Here is a 25,970-nt window from a genome sequence, read left to right as displayed (position 1 = left end):
AATATCCTTGGAAATCTGAATAATAATAGAAATCGTCGAGAAATCGTCCATTGACTTAACTGTATACACCATTGATATGTGTACAATATTCGCAACATGTCTGCTTAATATTGAATGTATAAAAAATGATATGATAATAGAAAATATCATGAATGTACAAATATACGTCGATGAAAATTTTGTTTTAGTTCTACATTTTTAACTGTATTAAACATTTGATAGGGCCATTCTATCAACAACAAAAATGGTTTGGCACAAATATGAATCGGTAAAAAATGTACCCGTGCTGTATCCTTTGCTTGATCGTAAGAAGCGACTGAATTTGATATCTTTTCTCCTTTTTCTAAACCATTTTGTTTTTCCTAATGTCTCCCTTGCCTGTTATTGAGCGTTCGCCCCTTAAAGGAAGGCTTAAAGTTCTGCCCTTTGGCCGAGACACTGCAGACTCGAAACAAATGATAGTTCCTTTTCCTGCTAAATGCGCAGCATATTTGGAGTGGGACGACTGTTGTTAGTATAAATGTGACAAAGTATGGTGTCCTGTTGGGTGTCCTCATCAGTATGCTTCAGTGAGGTAGCACTACAAAGTCGGCATTAATACACACACAAACACACATCCCCCCCCCCCCCCCCCCCCCCCCACACACACACACACACACACACACACACACACTCACCACACTGTTAATAAGACATTAAACAATACTAAACAAAACCAAATGTTACTATTCGAAATCATGAAATCATACCTTCACACACGCGTCGTCAATTGGTAAAAAATGTTCAAAATGGCGACATATATTGATGAGAACTTTAAAAAACTTACGATATGGGATAGCCAAGTCTATGGCACATTGTTCTCGCATCACGGGTAGTGAACCCCCGACCACAGACCGTTTCCCATCCGTCAGTATTACGTATCTCCAGACGGCCCTCGTACGGATGGTGACCGCCAATTAATCTAAAGTCGACGTAATCTATCAATGATTCAATGACACACTCTTTGTTTTCTACAATTAAACAATAGTTTAAGTAGTCATGTATAGATTTTAAACTTTTCATGCTTCTTTGAACCGCTGACTACCCAATGAATGTGGCTGTTTGTAACTTCACTTTTGATTGGCTGATGTAGTGTTGCCATGATTTCTAGAAAAAAAAGGCTTTTCACCGAAACTGTGTAAAGGTGATTGTATACAGTATATAGTGTACAGTAGATGGGTACATTAGACTGTGTATAGTAGAATGGGTACAGTTTATTGTATACAGCAGATTGTTTACAGTATACTGTATACAGTTGAATGCGTACCGTAGACTGTGTACCGTATATTGTGTACAGTAGCTTTGTAAAATGTAGACGTGTACAGTAGAATGTGATCCGTAGACCTGGTACAGAAGATTGTGCACCTTAAATTGTGTACCGGGAATTGTGTACAGTAGACTGTGTGCAGTATATTGTGTACCGTACATTGTGTACCTATAATGTGTACCGTAGATTTTTACCGTAGATTGTGTACAGCAGATTAAATTAAAAAGATTAACTTTCATATTTTATGTTGTGGAGCCATAACCTAAATCAATTTTTACGGTTTATGTAGAGTGAGTTTAGTTTCTTTGTCTATATATCAAATCAGTCCTTAAACGGGGTGTTCTACATTTGCCCACTTTTTAAAGTTCAAAGAAAAGTGTTGATATATGAGAACAAAGAAAAACCAATTTTAGTCTGTTCCATATTAATTTTACCTATACTTTACCTGTAGTCATTTACCTATGTTACCTGGAGAAAGTGGGGAAATACATATATACATATATACCTGATACCTGTTACCTGTAACACTAATATTACATAATTTCATTGTATGGAAAATTATTTTACCACATACATGTACATTTCATGAGATGGAAACAATTCATTAAGAAAAAAAATATTGTAAAAAAACATATCTACATTTATACAACATCTAAGATACTGTATACGACAATATTATTAATGTCATTACAGATCATACGCGGGTTTCTTCCGTGATTTTTATCTTAACTCCCAGTGAAGAAGGTGTGATGCTGCGTCGGCGTAGTCCATCAGGCTCATGGTGTGGTTCTGCAGGCTTCCCTTGAGTTGGGCGAGACGGTGGTCGATATTCCGGTATCTCTTGGTGCGTGGTCTGGTTGGTCCTCCTGCGTTCTTCTGTACCCTTTTGACCTCGTTGCTTGCCTGGATCTCCTGGAAGACTCTGGTGATGGCGAAGATGTTATGATGGGAGTGGCGGACTTTCTTCTTCAGTTTCCCGTACTTGGCTTCCAGGTCGTTGGTGGTGCGGCGTCTCTCTGTCAAGTAGTGGTTCCAAGTCTGTCTGTCTCCCTGTATCCATTGTGACATGGCGTAGTCGGTGAAGGGTAGGGTGTTTACGGGTAGGTCAGCTTCCTCTAGTTCTTCCAGGGTGATAATCACACGTCCCTCACACTCTCCATAGGCACCAATGGTAATACAGCGGCCAGTTGTACCAGTCTGTTGAATGAATCGTCGGTCCTGTAAATCTGCTGTAATCCTGCCTAATGAGCCTTTCTCCATATACATTGCGTGAAGTGGAAAAAAACCACCCCTTTACTGCAGCTCCAGGGAAAACCTGGCGAATGGCGTTGTGGGCAGCTGTCTCATAATCAACAAACACGGTGGCGGGCTGAAGGGGGAGGTTGTAGCTCGTCATGGTCTTCAGAAGGGCGAGAAAGCGGGTGTAGGTCTGCTGGGTTTTGCTGGGCAATACAGTGTAGACAAGTGGTTACATCTGTCTGTCTATGTCTGCATGGATGGTATAAATCTGGTAAAAAAGGTTGGGGCAGGTGAAGATCGAATGTTCCGTCGCAGTAGATGGTGTCAGACTCATCCAATTAGTGGCAATTACAGTGTAATTAACATCACATTGGTTTACTGTAAATTGGTAATTGTTTGGCAACACAATTATTTAGTCATCACTATGCTGGACATTGTTACATATGCTCATTGTAAATTGGTGAAATTTTATTGTTAATATAAGTAATGATAAAATGATTATTAAACAATCTTTGATTTAAGATAATTAGTTCATTATAAATCTATAAATGCAATTAATATATATTAGTTTTTGTAATTAATTGCATCAAAATTTGTTTTGATCAATAAGTTTTTCTTTATATGTACATCCTATATGTATAAGTTACTATCATGGTATAATCATGTAACAGGTGAAAAACACGGGTAAAAACACAGGTAAATTTAGGTAAACTACTAGGGTACAGTAGACTGGGTACAGTAGACTGTGTACAATAGACTGTGTACAGTAGACTGGGTACAGTAGATTGGGTACCGTAGACTGTGTACAGTAGATTGTGTACAGTAGACTGTGTACAGTAGACTGTGTACAGTAGATTGTGTACAGTAGACTGTGTACAGTAGACTGTGTACAGTAGATTGGGTACCGTAGAATGGGTACAATAGACTGTGTACAGTAGATTGTGTACAGTATATTGGGTACCGTAGAATGGGTACAGTAGACTGTGTAAAGTAGACTGTGTACAGTAGACTGTGTACAGTAGACTGGGTACAGTAGATTGTGTACAGTATATTGGGTACCGTAGAATGGGTGCGGTAGATTGGGTATCGTAGACTGTGTACAGAAGATTGGGTACCGTAGATTGGGTACAGTATATTGGGTACAGTAGATTGGGTACAGTAGATTGGGTACCGTAGACTGTGTACAGTAGATTGGGTACCGTAGATTGGGTACAGTAGATTGGGTACAGTAGATTGGGTACCGTAGACTGTACACCGTAGTATGCCCTGACCTCCATATAAGTACATCAAATTACACAATGTACTCAGTGCATCGAAGACCTGTATGCACAGTGCATAATAATTGATAAGTATTACATGAAACATAGCACCGTATCTTATATAATTATATCATACACAACACTGATACATAGCTTATCTAATTAATAGCTATAACTTTTATTAATATTCCTTAATATATGTTTATCCAACACATCGATCTCCAGCATATTTTTAATATATACACTATGTATAACTAACATATCTAACTTGATTATAATCCTACATCGTATATAATTATATTGGCATACATAAACATTCAAGGGCCGATAACCCTTCATATACAATCAAGGTCTGATAACCCTTCATGTACAATCAAGGGCTGATAACCCTTCATGTACAATCAAGGGCTGATAACCCTTCATGGGGTTACAGTAGACTATGTGCAGTAGATTGTGTACAGCAGATTAAATTATAAAGATTAACTTAAACATATTTTGTTTGTTGTGTAGCCATAGCTCAAAACATCAGAGCGTACTCTCATCACGCAGTTTATGCAGAGTGAACATTGTTTCTTTGAAAATATATCAAATCACTCCTTAAATAACCTGTGTGCCATAATTTACATTATTTTTTTTTTAGGTTTTTGTTTTTTGTTTTTGTTTTTATATGGATATGGAAATACAAGATGTAACGGGTTTTACTGCAATCAACAGATACATCCTCGGAGTGTTGACAGTTATGATGCCCCCATGAGTTGTCTTTGAATGGACAACTTCCTATGTCTGTTTCCGTTCCTCTGCAGACAACGTCATCCATCCATATCCGCCCCGATCCTTGACCATATTTAGCAAGGCCTGTTGCAACAGGATTCCTGAAATTAAAAAAACGGAACAATAAACATCATTAAAGTCCCATACGATATACTAATTACATTAAATTTTGATGGTGGAATATTAACTAAAGTGTTACCCTAACTTTTCATTAATTGTAAATTGGTTTTATTTTGTTTGACCTGTCTGGTAGTTTTACATGTATATCTACAGAGTCTAAATCATGTTAAGAACTTGTACTTAATTTATTGAATACTTTTAAGTTGATAATATCCTAAATGAAACAGGACCTACTGCAATGTACATGCTGCCTGTTTTATCGTATTACCAGGTAAATATTAGAATCTGAGAAACCATATTTTTTCCTAAATCAAACTAATCATAGTAGGATTTTCTTTTTCAATGAAATAATGATACGTCCACAACTTAATAATATTGAATTATCTATCTATTTACCAAGCTTTATATTCATTTGCATGTACTACCATATATAATAAAACATTAATTTATACAGCTTGTAATTGATTTCCTTTCACTTATCTGCTTTATCAATTCATTTATATATTACTCGTCTTTAAAAAAGTGCTTTACCAAAAAACACAACAACAAAAACAAAACAACAACAAGAACAAAAAACAATATAAAAAAAAGGGTTGAAAGATTGGTGAGAAAAAAGGAAGGACGCGTGCAAGCCCTCCTGCGAGAGGACATATTTGTAATATGTATATGATTTTGTCTAAATAAGAATAAATAAATGATAAAAAAAAATCTAAAATGATAAATAATGATACTAGAAATTCCTATATGGACCTTGTCGTAATTTTTTATATATTCGTTAACAGATATGTAATACTGACGCATTTTGATAACCAAGTATACTGCATACAACAGTAGCATCTGTTACACCAAAACTGTCGTCACATACGGTCCCCCAGCTTCCTCTGAAAACTTCCAGGCGCCCTCCTCCTACATCAGTACCGTTAACCAACCGTATCGGATTAGCGTCTATAGCAGAACAAAATCAAAATTAGTATAAAATGATCAAGCAAGATACGTGATTTAAATTTTAAAGTATCTATAAGCGAATCACTGATGTCTACAGCTGAGTTAACTTTCGTTTCATGTATATACTGTTTTGTTATTGGTACGATTTCTAGCATGGTTTGCGAGTTCCAATACAATACAATTTATAATGTATCTCTTGTATATAGTTCATGAACGTCGTCATAGTCATCTTTATCATATTTTTCAGCTAGAGCATGCTGTTGATATATGTATGCTTTTCAGAAATTAAAATGAATGATATTGATTAATTTGCACATCATTTGTTTTTCTTCATAAACAGTTAATATTAAAAAGAAATGCTTGAAATGAATATTGCATAAACACCTTCCTCACATATCAATACCATAAAGATGTTGGTTGTACAATGTATTAATATATGGACCGTAATACACCGGGTTTTTTTTTTTTTTTTTTTTTTTTGCGTCGGTGTTTTTTGGGGTTTTTTTTTGTTGTTTTTTTTTTCAAATTACTAAACATGCTCCTATGGATTCGCCCATATGATATTTTTGCGTATAAGAAAACCAGTGTTGTATAAACTGGAGAGTTTTTCATTGGTTGCGCTAGAAAGAAATCGGCTGTAACGTAATAATATAGATAATGACGTCACTTCATGAATTGTACCTTGCCCAACAAAAAGGCTGACTCAGTTTGATTTTGACTTCCACATTTTGACTATTAAACGTGACAAAATGTTTTCTGCGTTATGTGATAAAATTATCTTTTTGTTTTCATTCATATGATTTTATCTCGCCAAATCCCCATAGCGTACTCATAAGAGGCGACTAAATTTGGGATCTTATCTTTTTTTATACACAACTTTCTCCTTCCTAATTCCTTCCTCTTTTGACACTGTCTCACTTTCGCTCTTCAGTATTGCATTCACCCCTGTGAGGAATGTTTCTGTCTCCTATCTGACAGGTACCAGAATCTAGAAAAAAATAGTTTCTGCTTTGCTTGGCGCACAGCAGGAAGCGAGATGACTTATATACCCGTTGTCAGTATTGTGTGACCAGGTGATGTGTCCTGCTGTGTGTCTTCGGTAGTATGGTTCAGTGAGTTCGCACTATAAAATCGGCATCAGTTTCGCGCCGTCACAATGAGACAAATACGAATGTACCGCTACTATACCTCCCTAAACACAAATACTTTCGCCAAACGTACGATTGTCCTACGCAGGGGAGGCGTCATTAAATAACCTTAGCTATTGATAGGACGTCAAAACATACTAAACCAAACTAAACCAATAATTAAATATCAAATGAATGAAAACTCTTTTAAAATCATCTATACATCGTTATTGTATTGTCTAAAGTGCTGTAGACATGACATGGTCATACGTACTACATGACACTCCAACATCTTCGCCATGACTGCAGTCGTTTGATCCCCATCCATTGAATCGACAGTCCTGTATATCATCCTCCGTACCATTACAGTTTAAATTGTCCATCCAAATCGTCCCGGATCCCTCTCCATAACCAGCTGAGGCCTTTATCACTGGATGTCTTAATATTGAAACAAAGAAAATAACTTTCAAAGCAGCTTCAATTTCAAGGGAAGCATTTTTCTTGACCAAGTAAGTGATTTTATTTTTTATTTGACACGGCACACTTTTGCATTGTACAAAATGATAAGCTACAGGATCTTCTCATGAAGGGTTAGCAGTATCGAGACTCCTTCCATTAAATGGAATATGAATGTCAAGATTCCTATTAATTCCATCTAAATTCCGCTAGATGCTGTGAAAACGTGCTTCATTAGATTCACTTTCAGATAGGATTAAATCTCTGGGTCCATTATTCATAAAACAATAAGCTGTTTGAAATACAAGCTAAAACAAATCTGTCTGTATTTCTTGATGCTAAAACCAAAACTAAACAAAACAAAACTTAAACTAAAAGATTTACATGGCATGTTTGCAGTTGTGCCTGCAGATGAGGCAGGCATCTAGTAATTGTATTTTCGACTGTAGAAACTACTTAATTTCCTGTTTACAAAAAGAACTTCATGCTTCATACACATTGTCCGGTTTATAAAGACCAAATACTATCCAATCATTCTTCAATACTGAATTCTTTCAAAATCCGTGATAATGAGAGAGATGAGGACCTACCTTGTTTATGTTGGATTAGTTTAATTCATTAGTATCCTTATAAACAAACGTTTCATTGTTGACTACCGTAGTTGCTCAAATAACCATTTATTTAAACGTATACCTACTATTCTCAGTACAATTAAGTCCGGATTGCAGTCCCATTGGGACTCCAGAAGTGGAGTTAACATAATGTGTATTTTGTGAAAAAAAACTCATGTGTAAAAACTGAGCCGCTCTTTTGGTTAACTTGTTATTATCTTTAAATGAAAATGAAAATATTCAAGAGCTTATCAGAAGAGCAAGCAAATACCTTGCAAAGTTCTTCAATTTCAGAATATGTTGACGATTTGTTATCTTTCAATAACAAAAATCAATTTGATATACCCTATAGAACTTGAAATCAAAGACACTATAGACTCTTCAACATCAGCCACTTATCTCGATCTTTACTGACTAAGCTGTATAATAAGCGTGGTGATTTCAATTACTAATCGTTAATTTTCCATTTCTAGATAGTAACATCACTGCATTCCCTACCATCGATTTTTACATGTTGATTCAATATCCTAGGGCTTCTTCCCGTTATTACGATTTCCGGTACAGATGTCGACTATTAAAGGATCGAATTTGAATTATGGTCTAGTCATGTCGTATTCATTGTTTTTTCCTAATGTGATGATTGGATAGAAATCCTTTCCTCGAACAAACGAAAGTTGTTTTTAAGCTAAACTCTTCTGAGCTAACTCAGGAGAAATTCCTTCACGTGAAATAAAGTGATTTTTTTTTCTCTCATGAAATTCACATGAAACTTCACGTTAATTGCACATGATTTTTTTTCATGTGATATTCACGTTCTTATGTTCCAAGGAAATACCTAAAAATAATACGAAATTGATCTCATTTTATTCAAGGGTGCTGCAGACCAAATTTGATTGAATTCACTCTGTTGGATATTTTACTTTGGACGAACGATGACAAAAGACGCATGCTTAGACCAGGTAAGATGAAACCATGAAGATAAAAACGCACAAAGCATTGCATATGGTTATTCGTCACTGGTCCGTAACAGATCTCTTGGTCAAAACAGCTGTTCGCAAAACTTCCAAGAAAGGTAACCAAGCGTCTTAGATCACTTTAGTTAAGTCAACTTGAATTTGGTGAGTCATTCGATTATTACTTATTTACATGTATTTATTTTGTATAAGTTAACAAGATGCCGTTTCTATTTCAATTAATTACATGCTTACAATGTATTGTATCCTAGAGTCCGACACACCACCATAGCATCGTCCGTGTCGAATATATCATCACACACAGTTCCCCACACACCGTTATGGAATACCTCTATTCGACCTTGATATTCACTTTGTGATAATCGAATTGGTAAATCTATAAACAAAAAACAAAAAACAACAGAAGAATACAACCAACGAAGTTTGAATCATCGAGGTTTGACTGTATGTGAAATTAGAATAAATACGAAATTAAACCTTGTTCATTAATCTTCAATGTGATGTTTTGATATATCGTATATTATTTCATTTGCTATAGTACTGTACCAATCATAAAAATACGGGTTACTATTTCTTATTGGGTTTATATTTTCATTTTTTAATATTACAAATATTTTTTTTAAATATATGAAAACAAAACAGAAAACACGCAATTCTTTACAAGCCAAATATAGCCTAGACTTTTTGTCTTTTTGGGGGGTTTAATTCCATAGAATACTAGTAGTATTTTCTGAGATAATAATTTTGAACTCGGTGATTTTACAAGCACTTAAAAGGACATCCATCAAGTCTTACACTGTTTTCCAAAAACACTGGCTTACAGCAATTCAATTATTTTCTCCTTCTTTTTGTCAGTAATTTTTTACAGACAGCTTTCATCGTAAAGTTGGCTAACTATACTGTATAACATATTGGTATGTCTCTCACTCGTATTGTTACACTACAAAGCCCATCAAGACTTGGAAAACATATAATGGTACTGATAAAATCATGCACGAAATTTATATTTCTTTTGTTTTAGACAAGGATATTATTATTTTACACAATATCAACATTTCATCATTCAATATTTTCCCTTTTGAATCATGTTATTCTTAGACTATCAAATTTAAAGTAATTTACCACAGCTAACGGCAACATCCTGGCTGTGTTGGCAGTTATGTACACCCCATCCGTTAAATGTACAGGAGGCCAAGTCGGTCTCAGACCCGTGACAGGCCAGATTGTCCATCCATATCTGACCTGTACCGGTACTGTAGTGACGTTCCACTCGTACACTCCTGGTCGACGAGAACTTAAGACATGTATATAATGATTTGGATTCGGTTGTGTTTTGTTTTATGTCCTATCAACAGCTATGATCATTTAAGGACGGGTATAGGATAGGATAATGACCCAAACAACCAAACAGGGTATTCCAATATTTTACGAAACAATATTGAATGTTTTTCGTTTGTTTGGATTTTTGCACGACATTATATTCTGGGTATATTCCATTTCTTAATTAGGAAGATGTCCAAATGCATCATAAAATTAACGTGATTATACTTTAAAATGTGATCGTTTACAGCCAAAAGATTCTAATTGTAAAACATCTATAAACTGTCAACTCTAAGGACGTATTCTAGACATTAAAATTAGGGTTGTATTTACCAAGAGTGACATCAGAAAAGACAACTCGAAATTAATGAAATTAATAAAATAAGGAATAATAAACAAGAAATATCTTCAAAAAAGATAAACGGCATTGTTTTAATGCTGGTGGTTATAATGTAAAACTACTGGTGAAATAAATTAACGAACTAATCAATAAATGCGTTTCAGCACGGATAACAAAATTATATCAGTTTGAAACATTTTTTGGTGATAATAAGACTGCAATTGAATCAGGAACATGATTTCATTAATGTGTCATTTGAACATTCAATCTTAATTTCGTTTCGTCTTTAATTGCATATCTGCATTTTGCCTTTACCGCTACATGGACCAATCACATACTTCATCTTGACCAGTAACGCCACCTTTCGCGTCATATCCGGGACCAAAAGAAAATTATACGGCTATGCCGAAAAATCATATATATATTTCTTGTAGAACTAATGTTTCATTTAGTTATTCATCCTTTTTGAAAGGAGAAAATGGAGACAGTTATATTCCAATCATTAAGTCGGAAGCAAAAGTAGCAAAATAAGTAATTAATAAAGAACGATAATAAAACCCAATACAACATTCGGATATATAATGTTCCTTAAGGGACAATACCTCCAGCTGACATCTGTCACGACACATTTTGCTATCTCTGATAAAATACAACGTGGCTGGCAATATATCATCAGTGATCAATTCATATCAAAATTGCTACCTTATATATGAATCACAATTACATTCTGGAAATTATGGTATAAGTATACTGAGAACAGGTTCGGCTAGAGTTTTTAAGATCAACTCTACTGGATGAAAGGCTAGTATGCTACTACAACGTAAAGGAAAATTAAGTATTGAGAAAAGCTCACAAAAATGTTATCGAGATAAAATGAGTTTATGTAAACTGGTTACTACTAAATTAAACTTAGTATCTAATCAGGTATATCTTACCTTGCTGGAGACCCGATCATGCGACATACTACAGTGGCTTCTCGTGTGTCAAACCCGTCAGAGCAGACGGAGCCCCAGACACCGTCATGGTAGACCTCCACCCGCCCGTCCCATTTCCTCCCATGAAGACTCCCTACCAACCTCACTTGAGTCAATGCTGATTAAGAGGTAATACAACAGTACCAGGTATATACCGTATACTATAGACACACGGTCGGTGTACATGTATATATTATAATGGTGGTACAAAAGACCTACTAGATAACACTTTTCAATACAAATTGAATTTTGACGTAGTAGAGTCAAATCTGAAATAAATTGCATCATACAGCTGTTCCCTCTAGGACTGCAGACTTTGGCATATCGTGAATTTGTTTTGAAGTTGTATAATAATATTTGAAATTTGTGAAATATTTAAACACATATCCTTGTTATTATTATCATGGACCACGCGTTTGCTATTTTCTCTATCTTAATGGCATCATTTTAAAGCCAAATAATCCGTAACTGATAATGAGCTGACATTTATGAAACAAATAATATTCATTCAAAAATTCAGTGTAGTAGATTTGAAATTCTACCAGGTTGGCGATATATTGATATTATTAATCTGGTAATTACATTTTCTAGAATTAGGAATTGTATGTAAGACACAAAAGCCATGTTGCGTGCCAGTTTGTTACAACGTGTTAATTTGTTACAACGTGTTAATTTGTTACAACGTGTTAATTTGTTACAACGTGTTAATTTGTTACAACGTGTTAATTTGTTACAACGTGTTTTATATTTGTTACAACGTGTCAATTTTTTACAATGTGCCATTTTGTTAAAACTATATTGTAACAAATTAGGATGTGCTTGACGAGATAATGACAGCGTATTTTACTTTAACAAACGCTAGTATAATAATTTGATCGCAAACAGTATATTTTTTAATGGTTTATTGCATATTGAGACGACCTTGACAGTGTATTACGTATCAAACTTGTAATTTCCTGTCAATTATACAGCCAAACTTTAAAATTGACACATTGTAGTAAATTGGCGTGCTACAGTGCCAACCCTCCTCCCAACCCTTCTATGTTAACAAGTACATGTATATGTGGTCACAGTCTGACAAAAACTATTAAGTCGCCTACTGTTAAAATATGTCTACTTGATGCCTGTATGAAGTTTAGTGTTGACATAGTCAATGTGATATCAGTTTATGTCTACTTGATGCCTGTATGAAGTTTAGTGTTGACATAGTCAATGTGATATCAGTGTATGTCTACTTGATGCCTGTATGAAGTTTAGTGTTGACATAGTCAATGTGATATCAGTGTATGTCTACTAGATCTCTGTATTAAGTTTAGTGTTGACATAGTCAGTGTGATATCAGTTCATGTCTACTTGATGCCTGTATGAAGTTTAGTGTTGACATGGTCAATGTGATATCAGTTCATGTCTACTTGATGCCTGTATGAAGTTTAGTGTTGACATAGTCAATGTGATATCAGTTTATGTCTACTTGATGCCTGTATGAAGTTTAGTGTTGACATAGTCAATGTGATATCAGTTTTTATTATACCTCAGACTTGTATCACAGCTTCTGATTAGTGAAAACTATGTCACGTGATTAAAAACATTCGTTATGTCAACCACAACTTTCCAAATAATTCATTATTGACTTGCTGTCGCTTTTGAAACATCATGTCACCCTTTGAATATCATAATGTCACCCTCTCGTGAGCCCTCCAAAATCGTTATGTCACCCTCTCGTGAGCCCCAACTCGGAACTCTCTTCCGTAACGTCTTCAAAAGTAGTCGAATCAGAGAAGTTCCGAGTATTCTGCTTGACAACAACAATGGCTGCCGGCGGACGCTATCGTCTGCCAACAGAGGAGGAATTGGCGAAATTATTGCAAGAAAAGGATTCTAAAAACACCAAAAGGGTCATCAATGTGGCCGTGGATTCCTTTAGACATTTCCTATCTGCAACAGGTAGGCCTAGACCAAGGATTGTGAAAACTTCGACGTCAATACATTGAAAGTTCAACTGGGAGAATTCTATGCCGGGTCCAGAAAGACGATGGGGTACCTCTTAAAAACTTTTCTTAAAAACTGTTGATAGTAATAAATAAACTTAATGATACCAAAATTAATTCACTTATGTTTTTTTCGGTATAATAAAAAAATTACTGCCCTTGTTCCGAGTTGACATGAATATTTGCCCACCCTTGAGGTGTCATGTCACCCTCGGGCTACGCCCTCGGGTAACATGACACCTCTCGGGTGGTCAAATATTCATGTCAACCCGGAACAAGGGCAATAATTGTATAATGTCTACTAGATCTCTGTATTAAGTTTAGTGTTGACATAGTCAGTGTGATATCAGTTCATGTCTACTTGATGCCTGTATGAAGTTTAGTGTTGACATAGTCAATGTGATATCAGTTTATGTCTACTTGATGCCTGTATGAAGTTTAGTGTTGACATGGTCAATGTGATATCAGTTCATGTCTACTTGATGCCTGTATGAAGTTTAGTGTTGACATAGTCAATGTGATATCAGTTCATGTCTACTTGATGCCTGTATGAAGTTTAGTGTTGACATAGTCAATGTGATATCAGTTCATGTCTACTTGATGCCTGTATGAAGTTTAGTGTTGACATAGTCAATGTGATATCAGTTCATGTCTACTTGATGCCTGTATGAAGTTTAGTGTTGACATAGTCAATGTGATATCAGTTCATGTCTACTTGATGCCTGTATGAAGTTTAGTGTTGACATAGTCAATGTGATATCAGTGTATGTCTACTAGATGCCTGTATGAAGTTTAGTGTTGACATAGTCAATGTGATATCAGTTTATGTCTACTAGATCTCTGTATGAAGTTTAGTGTTGACTTGATCAATTATGATCATTTAACCTTCATCAATGACCACAAGAATAATATGATCTGGTGTAGAATAAACAAATGTGTTCTCTAGACGACATGAGAGACATACGTGTGTGATACTTAATACCCCCATAACAATACATATTGTTAATGTAAAAGAATGAGTTATGTATGCCTGATCATGAACCAATTGTCTTTATCTTGGTAAAATATAACACGCATTTTAGATAAACAGACTCAAACATGTTTGGGACAACAAAATGGCATGGTACATTCTGTCAAGTTCGTCCTAATTTGTTACGAAATAGTTGTGACGAATTAGCACGAAACATGGCCATCGTGTCTTATAAACTTTAGCGGAAAAATATGTTCGTTTATTATTTTCTCCAAATTTACCAGCAACGTTTGATTAAAAATAATGTGCCGTAGTCTGTATACAAATTACAACTTACCACTTGCCTGGAAAACACATGATAGATAAATCTGTAAAAAGAAATAAATCAATCCATTTAAGATGAATGAAATAAAAGTCTAATTTGATTTGCTTGCAGAAAAAAAGAATTTGCGATGAACATTAAATTAACAGATACAGCCTTTATGGCATTATGTTTGTATTAGTATGCATGGTCTATCGGTTGATCAGGGATAAAGCCAGACATTTTAAATAGTATAAAACACTTCGCTAGTTCACAGATATCAAGTTGAACTAAATTGCTAATATCAAGTTATCTTATCTATAGAGCGGTACTGATTCTTTGCTTTTTATGACTTATAACTCTTTATTTATCAAACGTTTTAAACTGGTTTCATATTAATTTAAAACTTGCACTTACGAGTAAAAACACCACTGGGAGTGTTTTTCTGTTTATATCCGACATTTGCATTCTTCCTGGTCTAAAGATAGTCTGTTTAGGATAAGTCACGTTCACAGAAGATATATGTATTCTAGGCTCGTCTCATTTGACGTATTGCTGATAAGCAATGCTTACGTTTTAGTTCATCTTTTTCCTTATCGACAAATTTGTCATAAAATCTTTATAGAATCAGGTGTGTGTTGTTGTATAAGTAAATGTAAAGCAACGATAGTTTACAACATAAAGAACTTATGGGATTATAGAAATATCATATAATTACGGGAATATCATATAATTACGGGAATATCAAATTATTACTGAAATATAACATAATTACGGGGATATAACATAATTACGGGAATATAACATGATTACGGGAATATAACATGATTACGAGAATATAACATGATTACGGGAATATAACATTATTTTGGGAATATATAATGATTGCGGGAACATAATATTATTTTGGGAATATAACATTATTTTGGGAATATAGCATGTTGACGGGAATATAACATGATTACGGGTGACATGACTACTCTCTCCAGGCTAGGCATATGTATTTTTCATCATCGCAGTTTACTTGATAAACATGCTAAGCATTATAACGTTTACCTATACTAACATGATCAATAGATTTTTACATTATGGTTAACTCATGTTAAGTGATTACGTCTGTGTTTAACGCAGAACGAAAACTAAAAGAATGACGTTATATTTGTTTATTTATCCAAGCAAAAGAAAAATAATCAAGACCCATTTTACTTTTAAGATAATTTGATATTTATTTAGTGTTTATTGAACACCGCGTATGGACATTCTTACTGACAAATACAACACATCATATCTCCGTTGTAAAACTAATTGTGAAAACTGATAAAGGAAATACACTGTTTATCTTTTAAGCATTTGGACGTCTATCCGTTGGATAATAATACTGAGTTATCTTTCTTGGACCAATGCATGGAAGTAAACAACGATTAATTTAAGCTTTGACAAAATTGGCTTGAGTTTCCTCCAGCACAGCCATACATCAACATCTACACAGATACAATTTCCAGCCTTTAGGTAGTAAGTCTTGATGAAGAATAATATATTTGTCACGTAAACCTTCGCCGACCAATTGCTTGATAACTTCATCATGTCGTATTGTAAAGGTATATATTCCGATATATGTTTTGACTTGCATTGTATTTGGAGTTATCTTTGTAGGAAATACATCCTATTTTATACTTGAATCCAGAAGATTTGCAGTTCTAATAACTAATACATATTCATATCATGTTCTCCACGTCATATTATAAGGTCTCATATGTCGTTTTTGTTAATACCATAAAAAAGACACAACATCAGCCGCTTTCCTCGATCTTTACTTACAACGTGAAAAACAGCTAAACTTTATCATAAGCGTGAAGATTTCAATTTTGTAATTGTTTATTTTCCGTTTCTAGATAGCAACATCCCTACATCCCCGATGTGTCTTAGCTGATTCGATATTTAAGGGCGTTTTTCCATCATGACAATAGCATATGTCGACTACATGTTGTACTTACGGAGAAATTAAATGAACAACACCAGGTTTCGAGAAGTTGATGAAGACCATGTGACAATTTTATGGTCGACATAATGGTCTCGTTTGGAATTGTTCTATTTCCTTGTTCGATATGAAGTGAGGCGTGTTCGATATGAAGTGAGGCGTGTTCGATATGAAGTGAGGCGTGTTCGATACTTGTTGATATGCCCAGTTGTTCCGTTGTCATTATCCCTATTCTTATTTGAGATTGTGACTAAACCCGGATTTGACACAGATTTGGACAGCTCGTACCTTCGACGAAGCTTTACTCGTCCGGAACACCCTGTCGTATTCTTGTAATTTTTTCAGGAATCTCCATACAAATCTATACTTTAGTTAATATTTTCCTCTTGTTTAACCATTTTGAGTATGGAGTATAGTTTCGTTATTTTGATGCCAGTGTCCTTAGTTGTTTTAAATAACATGATAAGCCTGTCGTATGTAACCTGTGACGACTTCTAGAGGCAAAATAAGGTTTCCTTGTTCAAATATAGGGAACAACCAACCAATTAAAAAAAAAAAATTAAACAGCCCCTGTGTATAGAAAGTTGAGCCAAGGATAAAATGTCTGGCAGCCACTGATTGGCCAGTATGTTATGAAGTGAGAAAATAGATATGTAGCCTGATAGGTAACTATCAATAAGAAATGTTGATATAAATTTCGTAAGTCCGATTGATTTTTCCCCCAAAAGTTCAGGTAACAATAGTTAACAGGTAAACATTTAAGATTTTTGAGAATTTTTACCGCGAAATTCACCCATTTTCAAAATGGCTACCCAGGAGAAAATTTGAGCTGAAGGACCCAACTTTTTTTTTTATAAGGTGTTATATCAGACCCTAAACTTTTGTTATAAACCATAATTGTCATATTGAATTCAAGAATTTGAATGAAATACTCCAAAACGTTAACACTAAAGTCTATGGGAAAACAATAGGTTGGTTGGTCCCTATAAGCAGTTCCAAAATTTTCGATCATTACCTATTTTCGTTAATTTGCTCTACATTAAAACCAAATATTGCCATGTTTTCAAAGCAACTGTCTCGACCCTTTAGCCAAACAGATTTACTAAATTATTATCCTATTCCATCTATTTTTCAAATAACCACTAGCTCTTGTAAAATAGTTCCGGAATTGAGTATCCTATCAATATGTAATGAAACAAAACACGAAAATGGTAGCTTTAGTTTTATTTCAAGTGATGCATAACATAGTACGAAATTCGACTTCCACGGTCTGCAAAATTTAAACTCTATATCAATATACAGTTTCAATCCAGATATATGATGAAACCTTAAACATGATATATATTTCCATGTATGACATATATTGTAAATCACTATATATCCGAGAAATTAACTTTGATACACACTCGCGAGATTTAATTGCTTCCAGAAATAGATTAAGCCCATATTGAAATTTCGTCCTTCTTTCGATCAGCCATTCCAATCGAAATTAAACCCAGCATCGCGAAATAAATTACTCTGGAAAATATCCTGATTTACACTATATGGAAATAATGAAATAGAAAGTTATTGATGTTCTTGCGAGATTAACATGGTGATTATGACACTAGACTAATTGCCTAATTAATATCACTCCATGCATGACTATGGCAAGATTTATTTAATATACATGTGGCCATGTTATCACATAGATTGCCACACTGTGGGCGAACACATATTGTAGAGGAATGTTTTCTCATGATCACAACACCATTACCCATGTCAGTCTTACAAACAGCCGTATTAAATCGCCATCAAATGCTCTTTGTCAATGAGTTCAGACGACCCTACTTAGCTTATAACCTTCTTGTCCCCATGAACTCACTGCTTACACATTCCATTTCACCATCGCTGTACAGCTGAACTAACAAGAAACAGTTGGATTTGCTTCTGATCGTCACGTAGCTAATTGTCGATGTATTGAGAAGAGGACTTTTAAAAAAAACCACAGAAAAACATGTTTTCGCGATAGAAGGGATGTTTGCATTGCAATATTTCAAATTTGATAATTTATGAAGCCACATAGTTAAGAGAGTATTGGAATAACAAATGTATACTGTTTAACACGAAACCTAGTAAAATCTAAATGGGTAAATTACATTGCACCTTATCAATTTATTTATACCCTTCAAATTCCTTATCAAGGCTCTATTATATGTAACGATACAAACGATCTAATCATTTTAATATAAAAATGATAAAGGAGAGCGCACGTCTTTAATTAAAACTGATCATCTTTCAGTAAAATGTTATCATAGAAGCGACCAAGTATTCATCATTTCGACGTGGAATACATGATAATGTAAGAAGTTGAGCGTCCATTATGGTTTCTCACAATATGTTACTCGTATGAATGAAGGTATAATGTGTTATCTTCATAACTTGTAATTAAAAGAATAGTAACCCATATTATATACTGTAAAATGTTTCTTTTTTGTTTTTTTTTGTTTTCTATTCTCATATATATATAATAAAGTCATGAAAAACTATTACCTTCAAGATAAAGAAATATTTTGATCGTGATTCATTTCTCCGAAAAAAACCTTCCTTTTTCAATGAAACAGTGAAAAAATGCATCCATCGGAAAATAACTTCATTCCAACGGATAACTTCACAGTAATATATATATCTACGTGTGATTGAGCGCAACACAGCATTCACAAGCTTGCATTCTTAAATATACTTTTCATATAAGTATGACTAAGGTATACTTGTGCTTTCTAATGTCTCCACGTGTTAGCCTACATTATACGATTCCTTAACAATATATACATAGGTACATGTGATATGTAAACTCATATTGTTACATTCTAACTAACGTTTTACATACATATCTTATTACTGATTTGTGTAAAGGCTTTACCCTACACCACACATTGTGTTCACGCAGGTTTAGCCCTACACCACACATTGTGTTCACGCAGGTTAAGGCCCTACACGTTGATATATATGTGATCTATTGTCTCTTTCAACAACTTTTAATATACTTTGATATTAATTTAAAGTTATTCACTTATAATTGATATTTTTATAGTTATGTGCTACAATGTCGACTAGAGAGATCGAACTTCCTTTATTGGTTGGATTTACGTTTTTTCCCATTTTTGTGTATTTCGTGGATGGTAGATTGACAGTTTGATACGCCGTTCATAACTTGTTACAGAAATATAGTTTGATTTAAAATGTTTTGCCAAACGTGGTAGTCAGATTAATATGTTTACCATAAAGATAAAAAATAAAAGTATCTAAATTTGTGCGCAAGTGTGCTAATTCCTTAAACAAGTGAAAACAATAATTTGCATAAATACATGAACCATTTCCTAGAGAAAACATGCATTGTGCTCGTCGCTGCTATTGATGGCGTCCATTGCATATGATGAAAGTCTGCATTGAGTATTATAGAAACAGAGGTACGTGCATATTTATATGACAGAAACGTGTATGACGTACGAGAAGAAGCCCGTTAGCATATATTTACACGTGAATGGCAATGTAACGGCATAAATACTTTAGAAATAAATACAATTTGATGTGTGTAACTGACAACGATCGTATTTCTGTCATAGGTACAGCTATTGGAACAGCATTTATCATCAACCTGACTGTTCCATCTAACGAATTACACTGACGGCATTAAACAACTCACTTTGAGTTAAATCGAATTAAAATCTTCATCAGAAAGAAAAAAGTATAAAAAAAATCTAGATATAAGCCATGAACTGCCTTCCCTATCTTAGTTAGTTTAAATGAGTTTTAAAACAAGACATAGTCAGAAGCGTTTGTAATATGTGGTATCTACACGGCAAAAAAACCTATCATACATATTTTTTTCTTATAATGAATCTGATCATTACAAAATTAATATCTTGAATAATGTTGCAGGTTTATTTTCACGGCTGTTTCTTGATTTCCCACGTATTTTGTGTAGACATAAATGACAAAGACATATCATCAGAATTCTAAACATTTCAATGATTAAACTAGATTTCCATTTTCTAAAAGCAAGACAATGTAAGTGGGTAAAGCAAATCCTATTGCAGGTTTCGTCTACTAGAGAAATAGAAGACTAAGGTCTTCTACATTAACACCTTAAGAAGTCTATTTTCAGTTACTATACCCTTTTGAGTTTTGTCAAAATACTGGATACTTTGCTATAAGTGTCTGTTGCTAAGAATATTTCTGTAAAAACAATTAAATAATACACATATATGTACACTGTTTGGACAATTCAAGATAAAATGAGTCTAAATGTATTAATTACAACTTACAAAATATGCATGCATCGCTATGACACAATTCACTGGTGTTTTTATGGCACCTTACAATCCAGATTACACCGAAACTCATCCATTCTGCCGAGATATGCAATCCGTCTAAATTAGGATCAGCAATCCACTGAAGTTTTGGTTGTGTTACGGATCGATAGCAGACAGACCTCGAGCTCCGTTCATCGCTACCAAATACTGCTTGAAAGACACATTTTCTTCTTCTTCAGCAAAGACACTTCATACAACAAAGGTTAACCTACACATGATGTGACACCACCAAAAATCGATGAAAATGTGACTGTTCAAAGTGATATTTCAAATTAGATTTTGCATTTAATAAACGTGTGTATACTTGTTTTTTAATTGAAGAACCATGTTTACTCTAGATCATTATTGAACTGTCAACAATCTTCCACTTTCACTATTCTTTCAGTACATTTCCAAACAACCACAATACATGTAACATAAAAACAAACCAGTTCATTCTTGAATAGAAGTATTCTTTTTTGCAGCAACAAGTCATCTTGTATGCACAGTATTTCCGGTTACGGGAGCGCATGCGCACTGTCCGATTTGGGATGGACAGAATATCTCACATTGCTTTTTTGAGCATTGGTATGATACAGCAACATTAAGCAAAACTATAATGAAAGCATTTATCAAACAAGAGTGTTTAGCTCATTTCTTGGTTTCCGCTCTTGTAGAGATTTCTGTAAATTCGTGTCGTACACCGGAAGTCCATCTGCAGCACGTGATACTTCGTAGTGCCAGTGGTAGGTGTTCTGCATGACACTGAGAATTCCAAAGAGGACGCCGAGTGACATTATGACAGTGGCGGTGACAGCAGGTGTCGAGTCCAGCCTCAGCACCACAAATAGGATAAGTGCTGTGAATATAGAGAATATAGGAATACGGCATGTGGGTGTGGATATTATCGGAAACTCACTAACAGTACATAGAAGACTGATTCACAATGAACGGAACATGAATATAGGGAAAGCTACATATTTATCTGTCATTTGATAGGTTGTTGTTAGAATTTCATTAGTTAAATCTGATAGGTTCATATTGACTGGTTAATTTGAGGTTTTGATATGATGATACCTTCCTTTCAATTTAATTTGTGACAGCATTTTAATTTGTCTTTCGTATATGTTGACCAAGCATCTCTGACTACCGGATATTAACTTTAAACTTATATAACTTGAGGTCATATATAGCTTGAGCAGTAAAGTTAACTTCCTAGCCATTCTGTTTCTTCATTAATTTACATCACATTGGAGTAGCTAAAGATTATTTCTACCACAATAGGCGAGTGTTATTCAACTCCCTAGGTATGCCATAATCATCACAACCGTTGAATAACATTCAGTTTATACCACACGTTAAATAAACTCTGAAAGAGTTGTGAAAAATTTGACCTCGTTTATTTTTCCATCACTTTAAATGCGATTATTTGGCTAACACTTGAAGGCGAAGGCCGCTTCACGATGTCTAGGAAATGATAACGCAAGAGAAGTAGTTCGCAGTTGTTTCTGTAATTTTCTTGATAATGTATAAACAGAATAAACTTTCTTACTATATCTTATAATTAGTAATTAATTGTAATATTGCCATACATTGTCAGTTTGCATATTAGTTAGCTATATTTTGATTTAGGTCATATCCTTACACCACACTCTGATATTGTGAAAAGAATACAAATTGACATAAATAGGTCAATTCATCCACTGAATAGCTTTTCTATTGTGGTAGAAACAAGTCACACTACTCGTGGTTGTTGTATATGGTATTTCTATTGTGGTAGAAACAAGTCACACAACTCGTGGTTGTTGTATATGGTATTTCTAACCCTCTCGTTAGTTATTTTTCCAAAGTTACAAAAAAAAGGTAGTGTTTTGAAACTTTTGTAAAATAACTTACTCGAGTGAAAGAAAGGCCATATACAACGACCACATGTTGTGTAACTTCTATATAAGTAGTGTATAGGTTGTCCATGTAAATGCTGACATACTTATGAGAAAAGCTGGAAGGGCGACGAAAAATCCGAGTACTGCGATCACACGACTGCTGGAGCACTCCCTTAGGAACTTGGCAGCCCTAAAATAAAACAGTATTGATTACGTCACACCAACATATACATACAAAAGAATAGATTACGACACACCAACATACACACGCCACATAATTTACGTCACCCCAATATACACACCACATAATTGATTACGTCACACCAATATACACACCACATAATTGATTACGTCACACCCACCTATACGAAACACATAATTTATTACATCACACAAGCATATAAATATATCTTAATTGATTACGTCACGAGGACAGACACATAGCAGTAGCGATTACTCGATTCGACAATGCAATGACAACTGATCTTCTAGAAGAAAGCATCAGATATCTCATATGATGTGGAAGGTTTTTTTTAAGTATATACCTAAGTATGGATTTGAGGATTCATGTATTTGCCTACTTTTTCTTTGTCGACCTAGGTAAGAGGATTTCTGCCACCTTATTACATTGATGATTGTAGCATTAGTCTACTTAATAATTCACTCAAGGTGAAGACAAAAATAATTCATTCAAAAATGAAAAAAACTTATTCCATAAAGCAGCTCCTTTTTACATGTGTATTAGCGTTTCAGTGTTTGGCGATTTATGCGATAAATACGATTATTGGTAGGTTTATATCTGAGGAAGTACCTATTTTAGTATATGTCAGACAAAACAACATATTTTTGGCCATAACATAAACCGCGTGTGACGGTAATATGCCGATATTTAGATTTTGATATCCCAAAGTCGCCTATACTTACTACCAGACGTTTCCCATGTATTTTGATCGCGCGGTACTATTTATTCCCTGTAAATTACATTAACTTCAGTGTTCAGAGGAACAGAATCGATAGCTTCCGGTTATATTAACAGACAAACATATTAGGTGGCGTGCTCCTCGAGGTTCAGCCCCCATTATCGTGTTTGTCTGGGACAATAACGATAATGGGAAAACAAAGCGTAACAATCATTGTTATTCCATATCACAGAGAAATATTGTTATATGACAACTCATATTTCTGCTGGACGTTAATGATCATAAAGTGTGAAATTTCTGAAGAGAAACTAGTTTTCTTCTCTTCAAGCTCCGATAGCACTATACAAGTGGGATATGTTACGTGAAACGCACAATTACAAACACCGTGCAATATAGATTGTCACTGGTGTTTGGTGGTTTCATTCAGATGGTGAGATATACTTAATGTGATTTTGAAATGTAATATTGAAAATGATCAAATCTATTGAAATTATCAAATTTATTGAATAAATTATTGGTATTTTGCACCTTCCCATCCAGAGTTTGAAATTGCTTTTGATGTAATTCCAGTTTTATTTTTGGTCGCACCCTATCATCACCATAGGACCATGGAATCACGAACGAGTCCTAGCAGGCCAGAACAGTTGTATGATGTCCCTATCATCACCATAGGACCATGGAATCACGGACGAGTCCTAGCAGGACGAAACAGCTGTATTATGTATCTAGCATGGCTGACGAGTCCTAGAAGGACGAAACAGCTGTGTGATGTCCCTTTTATCACTGACGAGTCCTAGAAGGACGAAACAACTGTGTGATGCAGTTCAATTAATTTTAGTTCTACTGAATCAAATCATATCTATTTCTGATCCATAGACTGTGATACGTTTATTACGAAAAAGGTTAAATGTTGGTGTCGGTAGGGATTTTTAAGGGGTCTGGGAAGTAAATTCTGCTGTCAGTAGGAATGTTTTAGGGGTCTGGAAGGTTAGATTATGGTGTCCGTAGGAATGTTTTAGGAGTCTGGAGGGTTAAATTATGGTGTCAGTCGGAATGTTTTAGGGATCTGGAAGGTTAAATTCTGGTGTCAGTAGGGATGTTTTAGGGATCTGGAAGGTTAAATTCTGGTGGTGAGGGATGTTTAAGGGATTTAAAAGGCTTATCTTGCTCAAAATGATGATACATTGGAGATTCGCTGGAAAAGAGACTGCAGACTGCAACAAGCTTACACCAAGGGATCAAGTGATATAAGATGGCATGAGGTCAAACAACAATTGAAGACATGTGCACAAGAAATGTACGTGTATCATGTATCATTGATACGGATCGAATCTACCCTTCAAATCATTTAGAAAATATGTCTGTCAGTTCCGACGATAAATGAATAAAGACAGATATTTTAGAGTAAATGGAGAAACTCCGATAGAAAACCTTTGTTACGTAATAGCATATATCCGAATAACAGAAACATATCTGATAATGTTTCAGGATGAGATAGTAGTCACGCATTGAAATGTGTGTTACTGAAAGGAAGAATCATGTTCTCGAGAATGACAGCAGATTCCTGCATGAGATCAATCCATCCTGCCACTTTGGTAATACTTAATGTGGCCTAGCATATACTCATACTTCATGATCGACATTCATCTATAAGTATCCATGTTGTCGACGGGGGCCTTCCTCACTACACTACGGGGTTAGACATCCTCACTACACTACTGTACGGGGTTAGACATCGTCACTACACTACTGTACGGGGTTAGACATCGTCACTACACTACTGTACGGGGTTACTGACATCCTCACTACACTACTGTACGGGGTTACTGACATCCTCACTACACTACTTACGGGGTTACTGACATCCTCACCACACTGCTGTACGGGGTTAGACATCCTCACTACACTACTGTACGGGGTTACTGACATCCTCACTACACTACTGTACGGGGTTAGACATCCTCACTACACTACTGTACGGGGCTACTGACATCCTCACTACACTACTGTACGGGGTTACTGACATCATCACTACATTACTGTACGTGGTTACTGACATCCTCACTACACTACTGTACGGGGTAACTGACATCCTCACTACACTACTGTACGGGTTAACTGACATCCTCACTACACTACTGTACGGGGTTACTG

At 35.0% G+C, this 25,970-nt stretch overlaps 2 protein-coding genes across 2 annotated transcripts in view; both read right to left on the bottom strand.

The window, feature by feature from the left end:
* Positions 1 to 4,094: 4,094 nt before the first annotated feature.
* LOC117333939 (scavenger receptor cysteine-rich type 1 protein M130-like) lies at positions 4,095 to 10,039 on the bottom strand. Its single transcript, XM_033893358.1, has 5 exons — positions 9,931 to 10,039; positions 9,043 to 9,184; positions 7,042 to 7,205; positions 5,493 to 5,640; positions 4,095 to 4,676 (listed from the first exon to the last, which is right to left on the bottom strand). Exons 1-5 carry the CDS (start codon positions 10,037 to 10,039, stop codon positions 4,430 to 4,432), a joined length of 810 nt encoding a protein of 269 aa, XP_033749249.1. The 3' UTR covers positions 4,095 to 4,429.
* Positions 10,040 to 17,888: 7,849 nt separating this feature from the next.
* Positions 17,889 to 25,970, bottom strand: part of LOC117334528 — a 35,421-nt gene continuing 27,339 nt past the window's right edge. Inside the window, exons 3-4 of the mRNA XM_033894211.1 lie at positions 23,001 to 23,086; positions 17,889 to 21,872 (exon numbers count right to left, since the gene is read on the bottom strand). Coding sequence (XP_033750102.1) covers positions 21,646 to 21,872; positions 23,001 to 23,086 — 313 coding nt within the window. The 3' untranslated portion in view covers positions 17,889 to 21,645. The remainder of the gene's footprint in view (positions 21,873 to 23,000; positions 23,087 to 25,970) is intronic.

The sequence above is a fragment of the Pecten maximus genome, chromosome 9 (assembly GCF_902652985.1).
Source record: "Pecten maximus chromosome 9, xPecMax1.1, whole genome shotgun sequence".
NCBI lineage: Eukaryota > Metazoa > Mollusca > Bivalvia > Pectinida > Pectinidae > Pecten > Pecten maximus.
Note: the sequence above shows the minus strand (reverse complement) of the source record. Positions and strands in the feature narration are given on the sequence as shown.